Source organism: Trichosurus vulpecula, chromosome 4, assembly GCF_011100635.1.
Source record: "Trichosurus vulpecula isolate mTriVul1 chromosome 4, mTriVul1.pri, whole genome shotgun sequence".
In the NCBI taxonomy this organism is placed as follows: domain Eukaryota; kingdom Metazoa; phylum Chordata; class Mammalia; order Diprotodontia; family Phalangeridae; genus Trichosurus; species Trichosurus vulpecula.
The window spans coordinates 196,540,204-196,557,639 of NC_050576.1; the positions used below are offsets into that span (position 1 = coordinate 196,540,204).

Consider the following 17,436-nt stretch of genomic DNA (forward strand, 5'->3'; position numbering starts at 1 on the left):
GTCCTACTTGACTCTTCCTCCTCACGTCCAATCAATTACCATATTTTGTTGATAGTACCACTTTAACCTCACTTGCAGACATCCTCTTCTCCCTGGACCTCTTCTCTTACAATTGATCTCCCTATTTCTATTTCTCTTTTCAAATTCTTTGTCCAAGAAGCTTCCAAAACAATTTTCCTAAGGCACAAGTCTAATGATGTCACTCAAAAACCTTCGAAGGCTCCCCGATGCTTCAAGGATTGAACACAAACTTCTTAAACCCCTTTACAATGTGGTTCCATCATGTTTCCTATTACTCTGCTTCATGAACTCTGTATCTCAGCCAAAATAGGCTGTTCCCTGAATGCAACACTTCCATCTCCTACCTCTGTGCACTCATAGGCTATCCCCCATGCCTAAAATGCACTCCCTGCTTAACTCTGACTCTTCATGACCCTATTTGGGGTTTTCTTGGCAAAGATACTAGAATGGTTTGCCATTTCCTTCTCTGGTTCATTTTACAGATGAGAAAACTGAGGCAAATGGGGTTGCCTTGCCCAGGGTCACACAGCTAGTCTGAGACCCTAGGTGGTGTAGTGGGTAGAGCACCTGGCCTGGAGTCAGAAAGAACTGAATTCAAATCCAGTCTTAGATACTTACTAGCTGAGCGACCCTGGACAAGTCACTTAACCCTGTTTGCCTCCATTTCCTCATCTGTAAAATGAGCTGAAGAAGGAAGTGGCAAACTACTCTAGTACTTCTGCCAAGAAAACCCCGGATGAGGTCACAAAGAGTCAGACATGACTAAAATGACTGAACAACACACAACTCCTCCTATCAAAAAACTTGTCTTCTTTGAAAGTTCAAGTCATGTTACCTCCGCTGTAAAGCCTCCCTAATACCTCCGATTTTAGTGTGTTCAGCTCTGTCTATTGTCTGTATCTCTCCCACAATTTATTTTGTATTATCCTTACGTATTTGTGTACATGTTGTATCCCACCTCCCGAGTAGAATGCAAGACCCTTGAAGGCAGAGACCGTTTTGATTGTTAGAGGCAGCTAGGTGGCACAGTGGTTACAGCACCAACCCTGGTATCAGGAAGAGTTGAGTTCAAATCCTGCCGTAAAAACTTACTAACTGTGTGACCCTAGGCAAGTCTTCTAGCCTCAATTTCTTATCCACAAAATAGAGATAATAATATCACGTATCTCTTGTGGTTGTTTCGATAATATAATGATATAAATAAATGATACATAAAGGATATAATATTTGTAACGTGCTATATAAATATATAAATGCTAGCTATAATTATTTTTTGTGTGTGTTTGCATCTCCAGCACCAGCACCTTGAAAGTAGCAAGTACTTACTAAACATGTTTATTAGATGCAATTGAATTCTCTTTCCTTCTCTGCACCTCAGTTTCTTCTCTCTAAAATGAACAGTTTAGACCAGATTGTATCAAAGGCTTCTTCCCCCTCCAACAGTCTATCATTATTTCCGGGCTCAGTAGACTCAAACCCCAGGACCAATGGATGATGCCTGAGTTCATTATTTCATCATCCTCTACTCTTTTTCCATCCTTATCACCCTATTTTTGCTTGTTCTAACCAACAGTTCCCAGCTGAGCTTCTCTGACATTACAGAAATAAAGAAAACAGTATTTTTGCTCTGCCTTTTCACTGTTACCAAGTATGTTTCTCTTACTGATAAATCAGCAGCCAGGGAGGGTGTAAAACAGGGATAATACTAGCAGCACCTCACACATTGGTTGTGAGGAACAAATGAGCTAATGTCTATGAGGCATCTGACAAACCTTGAAGTACTATAGAAAAAAAATGAGCTCTCTCTGCCTATCGGAAGGTTGAAGTTCGTGGCTTCTGTTTTATCAAATATATTTAAATAATAATAAATTATATTTAAATAATTTTCTATATTTTATGTCACAAAGTGTCCTATTGCATCTTCTTTCTAGTGCTGGCAGGCATCTCTATGCTTGTCCCTAGACAATCAAGTCATTCCTTTAAGGATTGAGCCTCATTTCTGAACTTTTTTGTCTTTTTCCATTTGTCCTTAATTCACTGTTGAGTGAGTTAAGCACTAAACAGTATAAGTTTAGTTAGCTTGGCCTGTGGAGACCTTCTGGCCTTTCCTGTAGGTTATTTGTGGTCCTGCAGGACTTTATCTTTGAACAGCTAGTTTTCTTAGTCCCCTGTGCTTCTTGTGGCACATTAGAAGAACTGGAAATTGAAAGGATGGCTGAATAAGGTGTGGTATATGCTTATGATGGAAGACTACTATGCTGTAGGAAAAGATCAGCAGGTTGATTTTTAGGAAAACGTAGAAAGACTTGCGAGAAATAAAGAAGAGCAAAAATGAGCAAACCCAAGAGAATATTATATACATGGACAGCAATATTGTTCAAAGAGTAAATGTGAATGACTATACTATTCTGAGTTATGTGAACATCCAATCAACCACAAAGGACCTAGGAAGGAAGATGCTAGCCACCTCCAGAGAAAGAACTGACTTGTAGGACTATGTATTGTATAGTCTAACATATATATTTGTGTTAAATATTGCCTTCTCCAGTGTGGGGCTGGGAGGTTGGGAGGGAAGCAGCTTGGAACTCAGATGTAACCAAAAATAATAGCAATGAAGATATTTTTAAAAAGAAAAAAAGGAAGGATCACTGGAATTGATCTGGACTCAAGTTCTAACTTTGATACTTATAAGGCAGGTGGATGTGAGTGAGTCATATATTGTCTCAGAGACTCATTTTCTCTATTTACCAAATAAGGAGACTGATACTTGGACTGCCTACCTTCTTATTCCCATTGGGTCCTTACTCCCTTAAACATTTAAAATTCAAGAAGGGGTATGTAATCCTATAGACCTGGAAATTCCCTCCAACCTCTCTGTGACTTCTCATCATCTTGTTCATGTTCTTCCATAAATTTGCCACAGTGGGTCCACCCGACAACCTGGGGGCCTTCCTCTCTTTCTCTTGACATCTGGAAGACACCAGTGAGGTACTCAGGCTGCTCACTTGTTAGACCTCATACTTACCATCCCATCTTTTTGGATCATATGTTTCTCTCATGACCACCTTACTCTAAGTCTTCTTCAAATAAGTTCCTTATTTGTTATATGTTGTCAATTGCTCTGTCTGCTAAGTATCTCTCCTTGCCCTCTGTGTGATAAACCCCTTTTTAATTCCTCAGAGATTACAATTATAGGATTATAGATCTAAAGGAACGTAGGGCCTAGAGAGCCTATGTGACTTGTCCAAGGTCATGCAGTAGTAACTGTCAGGAAGTTTTGAACTCAAGTCCTCTGACTCCAAATACTCGCATTCCCTTATTTGGCAGCCATCTAATTGCAATAGCAAAATATTAGTATTAAATATTTCAAATAAATATTTCAAATAAATTTTTTAAATAAATATTTAGTATTAAATATGTTTCTGGGAGAAGGGATTAAAGGAATTTTGCAGTTTTATGATAATCACCATGATCGTGGAAGTCCTCAGTAATGGTGGTAAAGAACAGGCAAACTTTCACAAGTCCTATTCTATAGGAGACCACACTTTTGCCCTCATTCAATTGATGGTATGATAGTAATGATGGCATGATAATGATAATGATGAAAGACATCAATAATACAAGATACTTCTGTACTTATTGATCATAACACATTTGATTCAGTAGGCCAAAGCACCTCTTTAAAGGCTCTCTTCAAACAAATTATCTCCCATCTTACCTACCTAATTCTGGCAAATTTCTCTTGCCTAAGGTTACTAATATTTCTTCCTTTACTAATTTGCCTCTTTTCCCTTCAGACCATAGAATTTTAAAAGTGGCACAGAATTATAGAATCTTTTTATGGCTGGAAAATCCCTCGTTTTATAAATGAGGAAGCAAAGGCTCCCAAAGGGAGAGTGACTCGAGCAAAGTCACCTAGCAGCTAGTAGCTGGAACAAAGGCCTAGAATTCTCGACTTCAAGTCCAGGACTCTCCCCACCATACCATCTTGCAAATTAATCTTGAAAATAATTGTTTTGATCCTCAATGAATTCTTTCCTATTAATAAGAGTCAAGCTGAGAAGGACATTTCATATCTGTCAATTCTACTTCCAACAATAGAAAGGATTCCCAATGTTAAATTTACATCCTGCCTGGGGCTGTCGTGGAAGTACAGTTATCCCTTCTACATCACAGGGGTTAAGGGCACATGCTCCTCTGTGATCTGGAAAATCCGAGTAAAAATTTTGGCCTTCCCTGCTCTACAGAGAAGAAGTCTGAATTTTTCTTTTTCTTTCATGGGGTGTCCATAGTAACCTTATTGTAAAATATGGCTCATAGGCTATATGTTAAGTAAATGTTAAGTAATGTTAAGTAAAAATACTTTTTCTGTGTCATCTGCTGGCTTTCGCATGTTGTCTGTAGCTTCTGCAAGACTCCCAAAATATTCCCATTTAATTTCTTATGCCAACCTGCAATATATCAAAACCTTGATGGGCAAAGTCTTGATGCAGAAGGAAGGGATGATTGTACATTGAGAGTCGTCAGGGTGGGTGCAGGAAAAAAAAAAACGTTAAAGTTTCTTTTGTTGTCCTTGTGAACTCTTATACATGAAGAAATCTGAGCCTAGGACCTTACATATTCTAAGCACTTTTTAAGTGTTTTTGTTTTAGGATTATTTTCTCTGGAGGGGAAAAGGCAGGGCAATTGGGGTTAAGTGACTTGCCCAAGGTCACACAATTAGTAAGTGTGTCAAGTGTCTGAGGCCGAATTTGAACTCAGGTCCTCCCGACTCCAGGGCCGGTGCTCTATTCACTGCACCACCTAGCTGCCCCTTTAAGTGTTTTTGGAATTAATTCAATCAGTCAACAAACACTTATTAAGCCCATGCTTATTAAGGGATGAGGATAAAAATACAAAGAATGAACCAATATCTACTCTTAAAGAGATTACATTCTGGCGTAGGGGAGGGAGAAAATGAGTACCTAGATAAGTATATATTCAAAAAATATAGAGATGAAGAATAAATATAATGTAGTTAAAGATAAGATAGTTTGAGATGAGTAAAAGCAGTTGAGGGGCTCAAGAAAGGTTTCACATATTTACTAAGGTAAAAGGACACTCTGCCACTCACTCCACCCAGCAATATGTTGGTCATGAGGATAACAGTTCTTTTATGCCTCCTCCTCCTCCTCATTCTTCCTCCCACCCTCCAGTCCAGAGAGCTAGACACTCCCCTTGGTTCAGGGGGAGACCAGGTGACAGAGTCAGAGTCAGGGAGGTGGGGAAAGGAGACATTGGCAAGCTGGGGGCCAGGACTATCCGGGGCAGGGTGTGAAGTGGCGTGGGGTGCATGCTGCTCACCCTGGCCTTACTGATGACAAGGCTCTTCCACCCCAGGGATGTCATGAAACTTGGATTCAGCAAGCCATGGCCAGAAGCAATGAAGATGATCACCGGGCAGTATAACATGTCAGCAAAACCCCTCATGAAGTACTTTAAGCCCCTCCTGGACTGGCTCATTGCTGAGAATGTGCGTCAGGAAGAAGTCCTGGGCTGGCCTGAGTTTAGCTGCTGCATCTCTGATAGTGGTACTACTACTGTTACTACAATGACTACTATTAATTACTGCTCCTACTATTACCACTTCTACTGCTACTACCACTGCTGCTGCTATAGCTACAACTACTAAACTACCATTGGTACTACTACTGCTACCGCTACTAGTTAACATTTAGATAGTACCTATTATTTGACAGGCACTGTTCTAAGCATTTTACAAATATTATCATATTGGGTCCTCACAACAACCCTGGGAAGTAGGTGCTATTATCTCCATTTTTACCGATGAGGAAATTTAAGCAAACAGAGGTTAAGTGACTTGCCCAGGGTCACACAGCTAGCGTCTGAGGTTTGACTTGAAATTAGGAAAGTGAATCTTCCTGACTCTGGGTCCAGCATGCTATCTACTCTACCACCTAAATCATCCTACTCCAGCTTGGCTTTGCCCCAGCCAAGACCCTGCTCCTAATTTTGGGCTTCAATTCTCAACCAAATTCCAACTCCATAATATATGTTTACGTACATATATTTACATATACACTGGGGCAACTAGGGGATGCCATCGATAGAATGCTGGGTCTGTATTCAGGAAGACTCATCATCCTGAGTTCAAATATGATGTCAGACACTTATTAGTTATGTGACCCTAGGCAAGTCAGTTAGCCCTGATAATTTCAGTTTCCACATCTGTAAAATGAGCTGGAGAAGAAAATGGCAAACCACTCCAATATCTTTGCCAAGAAAAGCCCAAATGGGGTCACAAAGAGTTGGACGTGACTGAACAACAACATGCATACACAATATGTATATAATATGCATAAATATACATAGGTATATATACACATGCATACATATATAATACATATAAATATTTTATCTACTAAATGTTTCTATAGTTAATACATACTGTGTATTAAATACACATAAATATGCTTTATGAATTAAAATATTCTTGTATTTAATATATTTATACATTTACATATATACATATGCATGCACAATAGGTTGGTACCAGTCTGAAACTAGAACATTTATTTATATATACATATACACATACGATACATATATAAGTATTTATCTATATACTACTATATTTAGTATATATTTATATATTAAATAAAACATATTCTGTATATTCAAATATTATATATACACATATACAATAGATTGGTTCCATTATGAAATCAGAATATCTATTTATATTTGTATACACACATATGTATATATTTATACATATAAAGAATGGGTGCTGAATAGCTATAAGTCTAATGAAAGCAGAAATTCTTGGGGGAGTTGCTGACCATAGCATCCTCCTTCAGCAAGTATCCTAAGAGGTACTCAGAAACTCTCCCATGCTATAACCCATCCATGTCCCACAGAGGCTAATTAGAGCAGGAGGGAGAAGGGGTTGATTTTTCCTTAGTACTTATCCTGGCTTTGCTGTGTTTTCCCTAGGGAAAAGAAGAGTGAGCTTCCTGTCCCTGAAAACAGACAACATTAATGCCATGGCTGGGCAGTGGATACTGCTGATCCTATGTCTAGTCCTATTCCTGATTATAGTAGGTCTACTCTATAAGGTTCTATCCGAGGGCAACATGCCTGATACATACAAAGAAGGCACATTTCTGGGAGTCCCCATGACGATCCAGAATGTCATCAAGAGCCAGTACCTACTCTTCAGCCTGACTCTGTTTCTACTGCTATCTGTTTTGATGCTATCTGTCTATGTCTTCATCCTCAGTTCCAAGAAACCCTGGGAGATCAATTTCTATAATGTTCAAAACAGAACATAGAGGACTTCATCTTAGACACCAGGAACAAAGGGTTGCCCCAGTGATGCAGATTGTATTTATATTTGGGTGGGGGGAGGTCAGAGGTGAAAGGATAAACTGGCGGGGAGGGGGTGGGAGGCAGGGAGAAGGCAGATATAAGACCAAGAGTAGAGGTTGACTTCAGATTGTATAGCTGTATCTATATTTGTGACTGTATAGCTCTGGGTATAGTGGTGATTATGGATGGCTATGATTATGTGTGCTCATGTATTACTATGGGGCCCATGACCGTGTGTGCCATTTTGTGTGTGAGTGACTGATAGATATGACTGGGTGTATATGAGACTCAATATAGCTATGTGCACGTGTATGACTGTGATACTGTGTGTGCTTGTGTGCGTGTTCAAATGTGCCTGGGGCCCCAAGCTTTATCTCCCCAGTCTTCTTCGGGAGCTCAGATACCTCTGTTCTAGTCCCCTGATGGCTCTATCCACCTCCCAACCTCATCTACCCTCCAAATCCCTAGGGTTTGGGTCTTCAAGTCAGTCATACTTTGTATTCTCTTGAACCCCAGGAAATTGGCTGGAGGGGAGAGAAGGAGGGTAGTTCTAGCTCAGGAAGGACATTGCTGATAGCCCTCTATTAAAAAAAAAGTAAATATATCATTTACTTTATTGATTTAACATTTGCATGCATTATAAATGTCATAGTACACTCACCAAAGATATCCTTTCCTTTTTCCTGGCTTGAAAGCCCCTGCAATATAGCAGAATTCCATGTTAGGTCTTACCCAGATATATGTGTAGGGTTCATGTCCCTTTCAACTTCCAAACTCCCAGACCTCTGAGTATTAAAGAGCCAAACCCAAACCAGGGGAGGCCTAGGAAATTAGGCCCAAGGCCCAAATAATAAATGACTTACTTAATATTTAAATAGAGTGGGCATTTCTGTCAAGAGATGGCTCTGATAAGCACACCTTCCCCACCCCTCCTCTGGCCCCCATACACATTCCCTGTTGTCCTGGAAAGTGAAAGATAAGTAAATATCTTTCCTGGCTTTTTATAAAAATTTCCTGAGGTGAGGGAGATTGGGAGTGGGGGCGGGGTGGGGGGGAGGAGGAGGTGTGGATTGGAGAAGAAGGGGAGGTGAAGTTCATGAAGGCATTTAGGAAGCTTAAAAGGGAAGTTCTTTGGAGATGTTCCTCGGGAGCAGACTAGTCTTTTTCCTACTACCTTCCTATATCATGCTGAGAAAATCAAAAAGGAAACTTACCTTCAAGAATCTGGAGACCCTTAGGATGGCTTCTTCTTTCTGCTAGGACACTGTGGTCCTAACCCCTGACCTATCCCCTATGCTTCCAAACACAGACATCCTTTGCGAAGCAGAAAAATGAAACAGAAAACAAACAAAACAGAAAAATGAAACTTCATTCTGCCCTCACACCCGCCCATTTGTCTTCAGGAGGAGCTACTCTGAGTTTCTTGAGTCTCTGGGTAAAAAGGGATGATGACGATGGTGATGATGATGATGGCGATGATGAAGATGATGATGATGATACATATGCATACGATGATGATATAGTTAGTAACTCGCATTTATACAGCACTTTAATGTTTGCAAGTGATATATATATATATATATATATATATATATATATGTATACATATACATATATAAGATCATTTGATCTTCATCACAATTCTAACAGGGCAGCTAGGTGGTACAGGCAATAAAGCGCGGAGCCTAGAGTTAAGGAAGACTCATCTTCTTAAGTTCAAACCTGGCCTTCCTACCTATGGGACCCTGGGCAAGTCACTGAACCCTGTTTGCCTCAGTTTCCTCATTGGTAAAGTGAGCTGGAGAAGGAAATGGCAGACCCTTCCAGTATCTCTGCCAAGAGAAGCCCAGATGGGGTCAGGAAGAACAGGATGCGACTGAAAGGACTGAACAACAGCAGCGACTCTAAGCATAGGTGCCGTTAGTGCCCCCATTTTCCAGGTGAGGAAACTGAGGCCGGGAGATGTGGTCATATAGCTAGGAAGCATGGAAGGGCTCTGGGTCTTGCCAGGCTCCTGAAGAGGTACAGTGCTAACTGTTACTGTTTAAGAATACAGGGACAGTGGCAGGATAACAGGAAGCTGTCATTTACGGTATAAAAGTGAAGGGTCAGATACACTTCTGACCCTCATCCCTAGTGGCTGATGCAAGGACAGAATGGGAGGTGAGATTCCCTCCACTTTGCTCCTCTCTAACAACAGACATACAGAAAGGTAAGTGACAGCATCTGTTCACCTTTGGTTCTACACTCTCCCCTCCCATGGCTTCTCCTTCCCCTAGCCCCACCCCCCCACCCCACCCCCCCACCACAATACCTTCCCTTAGGAAGAAGAGGGACTGGGTTGTCAGTCACCAGATAATAACAGTCCCAAAGGACTGAATGCCTCCCCAAAGGAGGCAGAGGTTCTCAAAATTTTTGGTCTCAGGATTCATTTACATTATCAAAAAATTCTTGAGAACCCCACAAAGAGCTTTTGTTCATATGGGTCATATAAATATGTCTTAGTATTATTATGAAAATAGTTTTGACCTTGTAGAAGTCCTGGAAAGGCCTCAGGAACCCAGGGTTTCTTGGACCACACTTTGAGAACTTCAGGAATAGGGGATACGGGGTTGAGGTCCACCAGAAACATTTTTTCTACCATCTTGTTACTAGTGTAATTTGAAAAGAACTGAAGTTCAGAGTCAAAGGACCTGAGTTTGAATCTTGGCTCTGTTTTTATTACCTCTTTACCTCTGGCAAGTCATTTTACCTTTCAAGTCTTCAGTTTCTTCGTCTGCAAAATGAGGTGGGTTAGACTATATGATATCTGATATCTGAGGTCCTTTGCAGCTCTAAATCTTATGCTCCTATGATTTGTCCTATCAACGAGGAAGAGGGTGGGCAGCAGAAGAAAAGGGACTGAGGTCCAGAGATTGAATCAGAGTGAAGTAGCTCTCTATATCAGAGGTGACAAACACGTGACTAGCAGGCTACATGATGCCCAACACACTCCCAAGCATGGGCTGAACCAGATTAAAACGTAATTGAGAAACATTTAAAATAAAAATACAATAAAACATAGATACTGAACAAGTTGTAGTGTAGGAATGGAATGGAATATTGTGCTATGAGAAATGATGAGCAGACAGACTTCAGAAAAACCTGGAAAGACTTATATGAACTGATGCTGAGTGAGGGGGAGCAGAACCAGGGGAACATTGTACACAGTTACAGCCACATTGTGTGATGACTTTGATAGACTTGGCTCTTCTCAGCAATGCAAGGTTCTAAGGCAACTCCAAAAGGCTCGTGATGGAAAATGCTATCCACATCCAGAGAAAGAATTACAGAATCTGAATGCAGACTGAAGCATACTATTTGCTCTTTTTTTGTCTTGTTACGTCCCTTCTTTTTCATGGTTCATTCCATTGGTTATAATTCTTCTAATTCACTAATGTGAAAATATGTTTAATATGAATGTATATGTAAAGCCTATATCAGGTTGTATGATGTCTTGGGGAAGGGGGAGGGCGGAGGGGGAGAAAATTTAAAACTCAAAAGCTTGCAGAACTGAATGTTGTAAACTAAAAATAAATAATTTTTTTAAAAAAACCTAGATAATACTACATTTTAAAATAGTCAGTATGTATCCTACAGGGAACTAGATGTATGAATTAGTGATTCCATCCTCATGAGTTGGATACCACTCCTCTATATTTGTCTATGGCTTCCCAAAGACTCCTTACTCTCCTTCCCTTCACTTTCCATTCCCAGTTAGCTTCCCTAGTCCAGAGCTTCATTCCTTCAAACTTGTACTTCTGCAAGCCTATCTGGTCTTATAGATAGACTATTAGAGTTGGGACCTTAGAAATAATTTAGCCCATTCTCTCTCCACCCCACTTTACATGTGAGGATCCTTGCCTCCTTTCCCTCTCACCATTGCTGCTATAGTCTTTCCCCAAACACCCCCTTCATCACTTTATTTCCTATCTTAAGAATCAATACTTCCCTATTGTTAATAATATCAACTCTAAATGCAGTCTGATGTAGTGGGTGTTTCTGCAGCACTATTTCATAACTGTTGTGAGCTGAAATATTCCCACAAAGGGAAGCGGAATCCTGAGACGAAAATAAGTAAAATTGCCCCAATCTTCTCTAAGACAGAGAGGGAACAGGGAAGTAATCTGTGCAAAAGCATATAGGTCTAGGAGAATCTTAGCACTTAGCACAGTGCCTGGTACATAGGCATATAGGTCTGGGAGAATCTTAGCACTTAGCACAGTGCCTGGTATTTAGTAGGTGCTTAATAAATGCTTTTTGAATGATTGAATTAGAAAAGCAAGAACTGGCAGCTATTGAAAATCTTATGCACTGTTGAGATGGAGGGGAGGACAGCTCTTTACCACTGTGCTTCTCTTGCTTGCTTTTGGTATAGTCCCTGACCCCAAAAAAGGTCCCGGACATGCAATCCCTTCCTTAATCGTTTCCATGACCTGTAGTTTGGGTCTGTTTCCCCAGAATCTCAAAGATGCAGGAGGCTATATGGGAGGAGTTTCAAGAGATGATTGTTGTAATGGAATACTATTGTGCTATAAGGAATGAGGAGCAGACATTCATTATAACCTGGAATGACTTATACAAACTGATGCTGAGTGAGGGGAGCAGAACCAGGAGATCATTATACATGATTACAGACACACTGTTTCTGAAAGTACTAACTTTGATAGACTTGACTCCTCTCATCAAGGCAAGGTTCAAAGGCAGTTCCAAAAGACTCATGATGGGAAAAGCTATGCACAGACAGAGAAAGAATTATGGAGTCTGAATATAGATTGAGGCAAACTTTTTGCTCTCTCCTTTTCTTCTTTCTTTTTCCTTCTTTCTTGGTTTCATTTGTCCTTTCTCATGATTCATTCCATTGGTTATAATTCCTCATTACAATTGGACTATGATGCAAATAAGTTCAGTATAAAGGTATATGTAGAACCTACATTGGATTACATGCCATCTTGGGGGGGGTGAGGGGAGGAGTGGGAGGGAGAAAAAATTTGGAACCCAAAAACTTGTGGAACTGAGTGTTGTAAACTAAAAATAAAAAATAAATTTATTAATTAAAAAAAAAGAAAAAAGGGAACTGGAAAAAAAAGAGATGATTGTGGGGCTTTGTGTAAGAGTACTTAACATATTCCCTTTTATGTGTGTTTTGCTCAATAAACCATGTGACTACTGTTTATGTAAATGTGGGAGGTAATTTGGTAAAAGATTCCAGGTGTAAGATGGGGTTACAACCATCAATTTCCCATTTTAATCATTGAAAGCAAATATTTCAAATAATCCCCTAGTTTATATGACTTAGTTGGCTAGCATTCCACTTAATGCTGTGAAAATGCGGGGGAGGGGGGCAAGGAGACAAAGAGAGGGAGGGAACAAGGTGAGTAGAAGTGATTGCAGGCTCAGTGCTCTCTAGTGGCCAATGGGGGGCCTCTTGGGAGACTAACATGCATTCACCAAAAATGAACTGAAGGGGCTACTGGGCTGGTAGCTCAAGGAGAGCACTACCTGGTAAAGAATTTACATACACTGCATTCTATGACTAATTAGCAGAACACACAGGGCCTTTCTATAGGGTTAAGGAAGGCAGCACAGTAGCTAATTTGGACCACTCAGTACTGCAGTGCTCCTATGACAATGCCCTAAGTGTTTCATGGCGGGGCAACATGTTGTTGTTTGTCCTTCATTCTCAAAGAGGATTATGACATCAGGAAGGAGACGCCATGACTTGCAATTGAATTGGATTTAAGTAAGGGAGGGCTGTGCAAAGTCAGCAGTCTCACTTTCTCCTCCTGGAGCCATCTGGGTCCAGTGACAAGAACTAGATCAGGATAAGTGGAGATGGCCTCCAGTGTGGCATATACATTGCACAACTGTCACACTGACATTCAGGATCCTCCATTAAGTGACCCTTTATCTCTCCATTATCACCTCCAATTCTCCAGACCAGCACCTCCATTTTTTAAACAATCTTCTTGCTATTGCCTGCCCACAACATCATCATTTGTATCTATGCCTTTGCTTAGGGTAATTCCCATCACAAGAAATTCCCCTTTTGCCTGCCCACCCCCGAATCTTTTATCTCCCCTCAAAACTTTACCGTGCTAAAAACTGATTGCTTCTAAAAATCTTTTTCAGATTAATCTTACTCTCTTCTGACAATTTCTTTATACTTCAACACTTATGTTTTCAGTCTGTTGAATTTTTTAAAAAATTATTTTGCCTTTTTCATAGGCTAATTTGATGTTATTCTTGCTTTGATATAATAAGAATGTAAGTTCCTTTGGGAGAAGTGGTGAGAGTACTGAATTTAGAATCAATGAACATGGATTTAATTTTTGGCTTTGCCACTTGGCACCTGTGTGAGTAGTCACTCAATCTCTCTGAGATTTAATTTCCATGTTTGTAAAATGAGGGGGTTGGATGGAAGTCCCAGGACTATCTATAATCTGAATCTTTTGTCTCTCTCTTTGCTCTGTTTGCATGTATTGAACTCCATCTTTCACCCAAATAATCCCAAGGTATTCAACAAAGGGTAGGTTTGTGGGAGAGGATCATAGCTTAGATGGTGAAATGCTGCTGGACAAAGGAGGAAGGACCTCACCCTCTACCTCTAGAATTTCAAGCTACAAGAAACTTTAGAGACCATTTAATCCACCAACATCATTTTATAGATACAGAAACTAACTTACAAATACAGGGTTGCTGTGAAGAAAAGCACTAGATGAACTATTATTACAATTCCAACTTCACTACTGACTGTTGTTTGACCATGGGCAAATCATTTTCTAGGCCTATTTCCTTTCTTTTGAAATGAAGAGAGAAGACTAGATTATCTCTAAGATCCCTTTCAACTCTGACATTCAAAGGTTCTGTGAGCTACTGGTCCTTCCCCAACCTATCTTTCTCCATTTTGCTCAAAAACCTGTCCTGAGAGGTGAAGTATCAGAGACTGGTCGACACAGATCCAGAAGGACCATAAAAGCATTATGCTTAATGGGGCGGGGCTGGGAAGGAAATACATACATACCCTGAACCCTTTCCCGATAGCCTCCCACCAAAAAGCCCCGCCCACAAATCCTGCCCCTTCTCCCACCCAAGCTCCTCCTTTCAGCACCGTGATAGGGACAGCTCCCGGGGTCTTGGTATCCTCTCCGTCTTCAGCCTCTGGTGTGGGTAGTAAAGTGGGACTAACCCAGAGGGATCTCAGGGGAGCTGCGGGTGGAGGTTAAAGCCCGCAGCTCCCCTGCGCCTTGACGGGCGTGGGGAGAGCTCTCCCCTCGGAGACGGCATCCACCAAACTCCGGGAATCTGCAAAGCTAGCAGCCGGTCTGAGAGCCACGGGTCGAAGGATCGGGATTCCGGGCTCCTGGGCCCATGCAGTCAAAGGATGCCGATTCGAAGGGGGCATGTGGCGCCCCAGAATACTTACTTGGACACAATCATTCGAAAATTCGAGGGCCAGAGTAAGTGTGTGAGAATAGGTGAACCTGCGAGGGTAGATGGGTCTTCTGGAAGGGTGGAGGGTTTGGGGTCCGGAAGAATCAAAAAGGATAAAGAGTCTGGGAAAGTTCCAAAAGATGAAGAACAGTGAAAAGAGGAGAGCAGGAGAGGATTGTTCTGTGTTCTGGGGTGCTCTCTACAACTCTTCCAACTGAGTGGGAGGGGGCACAGGTGGGATGCTTCCTGTTTCAGGTTCCTGAAACCCCCACATCAACCTACCAGCAACCTATCCTGTTTCTCTATGCACTATCATCCCTAAGCTCTTTCCCCAGGTGTGGAGAGTAAATAAACAGGACTCTCCTTTCTCTGCTCAATTGGTGTTTTGTTTTTTGTTTTTTCCATTGAACAAAATTTAATCTGTTATAATTCAATTCAACAAATATTTATTATTCAGCAGGCATCATGCACAAGAACAGTACCTTTGTCCTGTCCCCGTCCGCTTTCTTCTTTTCTCAGAACCTGTTGTGAATCAGCCCCTCTGAGGGAGCCTATCGCTTCCACATTCCTCTTCCCTAACAAACTCTTCATTCCTGCTCCCCACCCTCTTTCTATCAGTCCCTGACACTTATTTCTCTTCACTACCTATTGATTCCAACCTGGCTGATACCCACAAACCCCCCATTTTTGATCCTCCACTCCCTTGCCCATGTTCCATTTATTAACCCCAACCTCAATCCCAACCACTGACCTCTTCCTACTTCTTAGGTCGAAAGTTCCTGATCGCCAACGCCCAGATAGAGAACTGCGCCATCATTTATTGCAATGACGGGTTTTGCCAGCTCTTCGGCTATTCCCGAGTGGAAGTGATGCAGCGACCCTGTACCTGTGACTTCCTCACTGGCCCTGACACCCTACCAAGTGCTGTGTCCCAACTGGCACAGGCTCTGCTGGGTGCTGAGGAATGCAAGCTGGAGATCCTCTATTACAGAAAAGATGGTAAGGTCAGGGCTCTGGTTGGAGTGAAGGGGAGAAGAGGAAAGGGTAGGGTCATGCTGAACCTCAGTTCCTGTTCTGTAAAAATGAGAGCATTAAACTAGATCATCTCTAAGGCTCTCTCCAGTTCTAGATTTCACTGAGTTTAGGGTGATGGGGCCAGGTAATCAATGTTCAAGTTGGAGGACTTGGAGCACAGATCTAGGGTCAGCCAGATGATGAATTCTGTGGGATATAGAGATACAGTGGAAAAAGCTCTGGATGTAGAATTGGAAAACCTGGGTTCAAGTCCCAGCTGTGCTACTTTCTAGTTAATTGGCAGTGGAAAAATTACTTCCCTTCTATGGGACTCAGTTTCTTCCTCTTCTAAATCAGAGGGTTGAGCTAGATGATCTTTAAGGTCCTTTCAAGCTCTTAAAAAAAACCTACAAGCCATCTATGGATATATTTCCTACTCCTGTAGAGCTGAAAGACCTCATGGTCAGAAATGGGGCCAGACCTTACACAAGCATCTGGTCTGATTTGGGCTTGACTGCCTAGTACTCAAGGTCTGTATCCCAGGGCTCTTTGTGGTGCTAGCCTTTACTTCCCAACCTATCAAACTTTAACCCACTGACTGACAAGCCTAGGAAGTGCCTGCTCTCCTCAGACACTATCAGCCCCAGATGTCAGACAGCTGGGATAGAAATTAACTTTCCCTGATCTCCCTCTGCGTGGGCAGGGATTAGGGAACTCAGGTCACTCATCTTCTCCTCCACCAGTCCTAGAGCTTCAGTAAGTGCAGACAGGCAGAGGGAAGGAGAAGCTGGGTTTGATGTGACAGGAACTGTACTGGATTTAGTGAGAGGACCTGGCTTCAAATCACACCTCAGTTACCACCTGTGTGACCTTGGGCAAGTTACTTAAAACTCTCTCAGATTTGGTTCTTCACCTGTAATGTAAGGGAATTGGACTAGATGGTCTGTAAGGTCCATTTCAGCTCTAAATTTAGGATCCTGAACTGGAAGTTCCATCATATCCCCAGTGTCCTAGGATTACTGGGAAGGTGCCATATAAAATAGGGATGGGCTTCAACTCTTAAGCCAGGGACTCCAGCAAGAACCTTACCCTTCCTTCTTTTCCACAACAGGGTTATGGGGACTAATTTTTGCTTGCCCTAAGATCCAGAGAGCCCCCAAAGTGGATTACTGTAAAAAGGGGGGGGTCAGCACTTCAAGAAGGGATAGAGGAAGTTTGGACAGAAGGTCAGCATAGGAGAGGGGAGTCAGACTCTTCATGACACACCCTATTAGTCACCTACCTGGACCCAGCTACCCCGTTGGAGTTGAGAGTGAGTCAAAGCTTAGAAGAATAGACTATCAGACCTTAAGGGAACCTTAAAGATCATATAGTCCCAGGTTACCTCCCTTGTCTTATAGGGGAGAAAACAGGCCTAGAGAGGGGAAATGGCTCATTCAAGAAAACATAGTGAATCAGGACTAGAACTGAGGGTTCTTGATTCCTAATCTTGTATTCTTTCTACTATACCACAATCCCTCTTCTGTAGAGCACATAGGAGAAATATGTTGGGGCTAA

At 41.6% G+C, this 17,436-nt stretch overlaps 2 protein-coding genes across 2 annotated transcripts in view; both read left to right on the plus strand.

The window, feature by feature from the left end:
• The window catches only part of LOC118846989 (angiotensin-converting enzyme-like), a 30,831-nt gene extending 25,139 nt beyond the window's left edge, over positions 1 to 5,692 (plus strand). The window contains exon 12 of the mRNA XM_036755643.1: positions 5,401 to 5,692. Within this exon, the coding sequence (XP_036611538.1) occupies positions 5,401 to 5,692 (292 nt within the window). The remainder of the gene's footprint in view (positions 1 to 5,400) is intronic.
• Positions 5,693 to 14,815: 9,123 nt separating this feature from the next.
• Positions 14,816 to 17,436, plus strand: part of KCNH6 (potassium voltage-gated channel subfamily H member 6) — a 41,519-nt gene continuing 38,898 nt past the window's right edge. Inside the window, exons 1-2 of the mRNA XM_036757135.1 lie at positions 14,816 to 14,891; positions 15,634 to 15,864. Of these exons, the coding sequence (XP_036613030.1) occupies positions 14,816 to 14,891; positions 15,634 to 15,864 (307 nt within the window). The remainder of the gene's footprint in view (positions 14,892 to 15,633; positions 15,865 to 17,436) is intronic.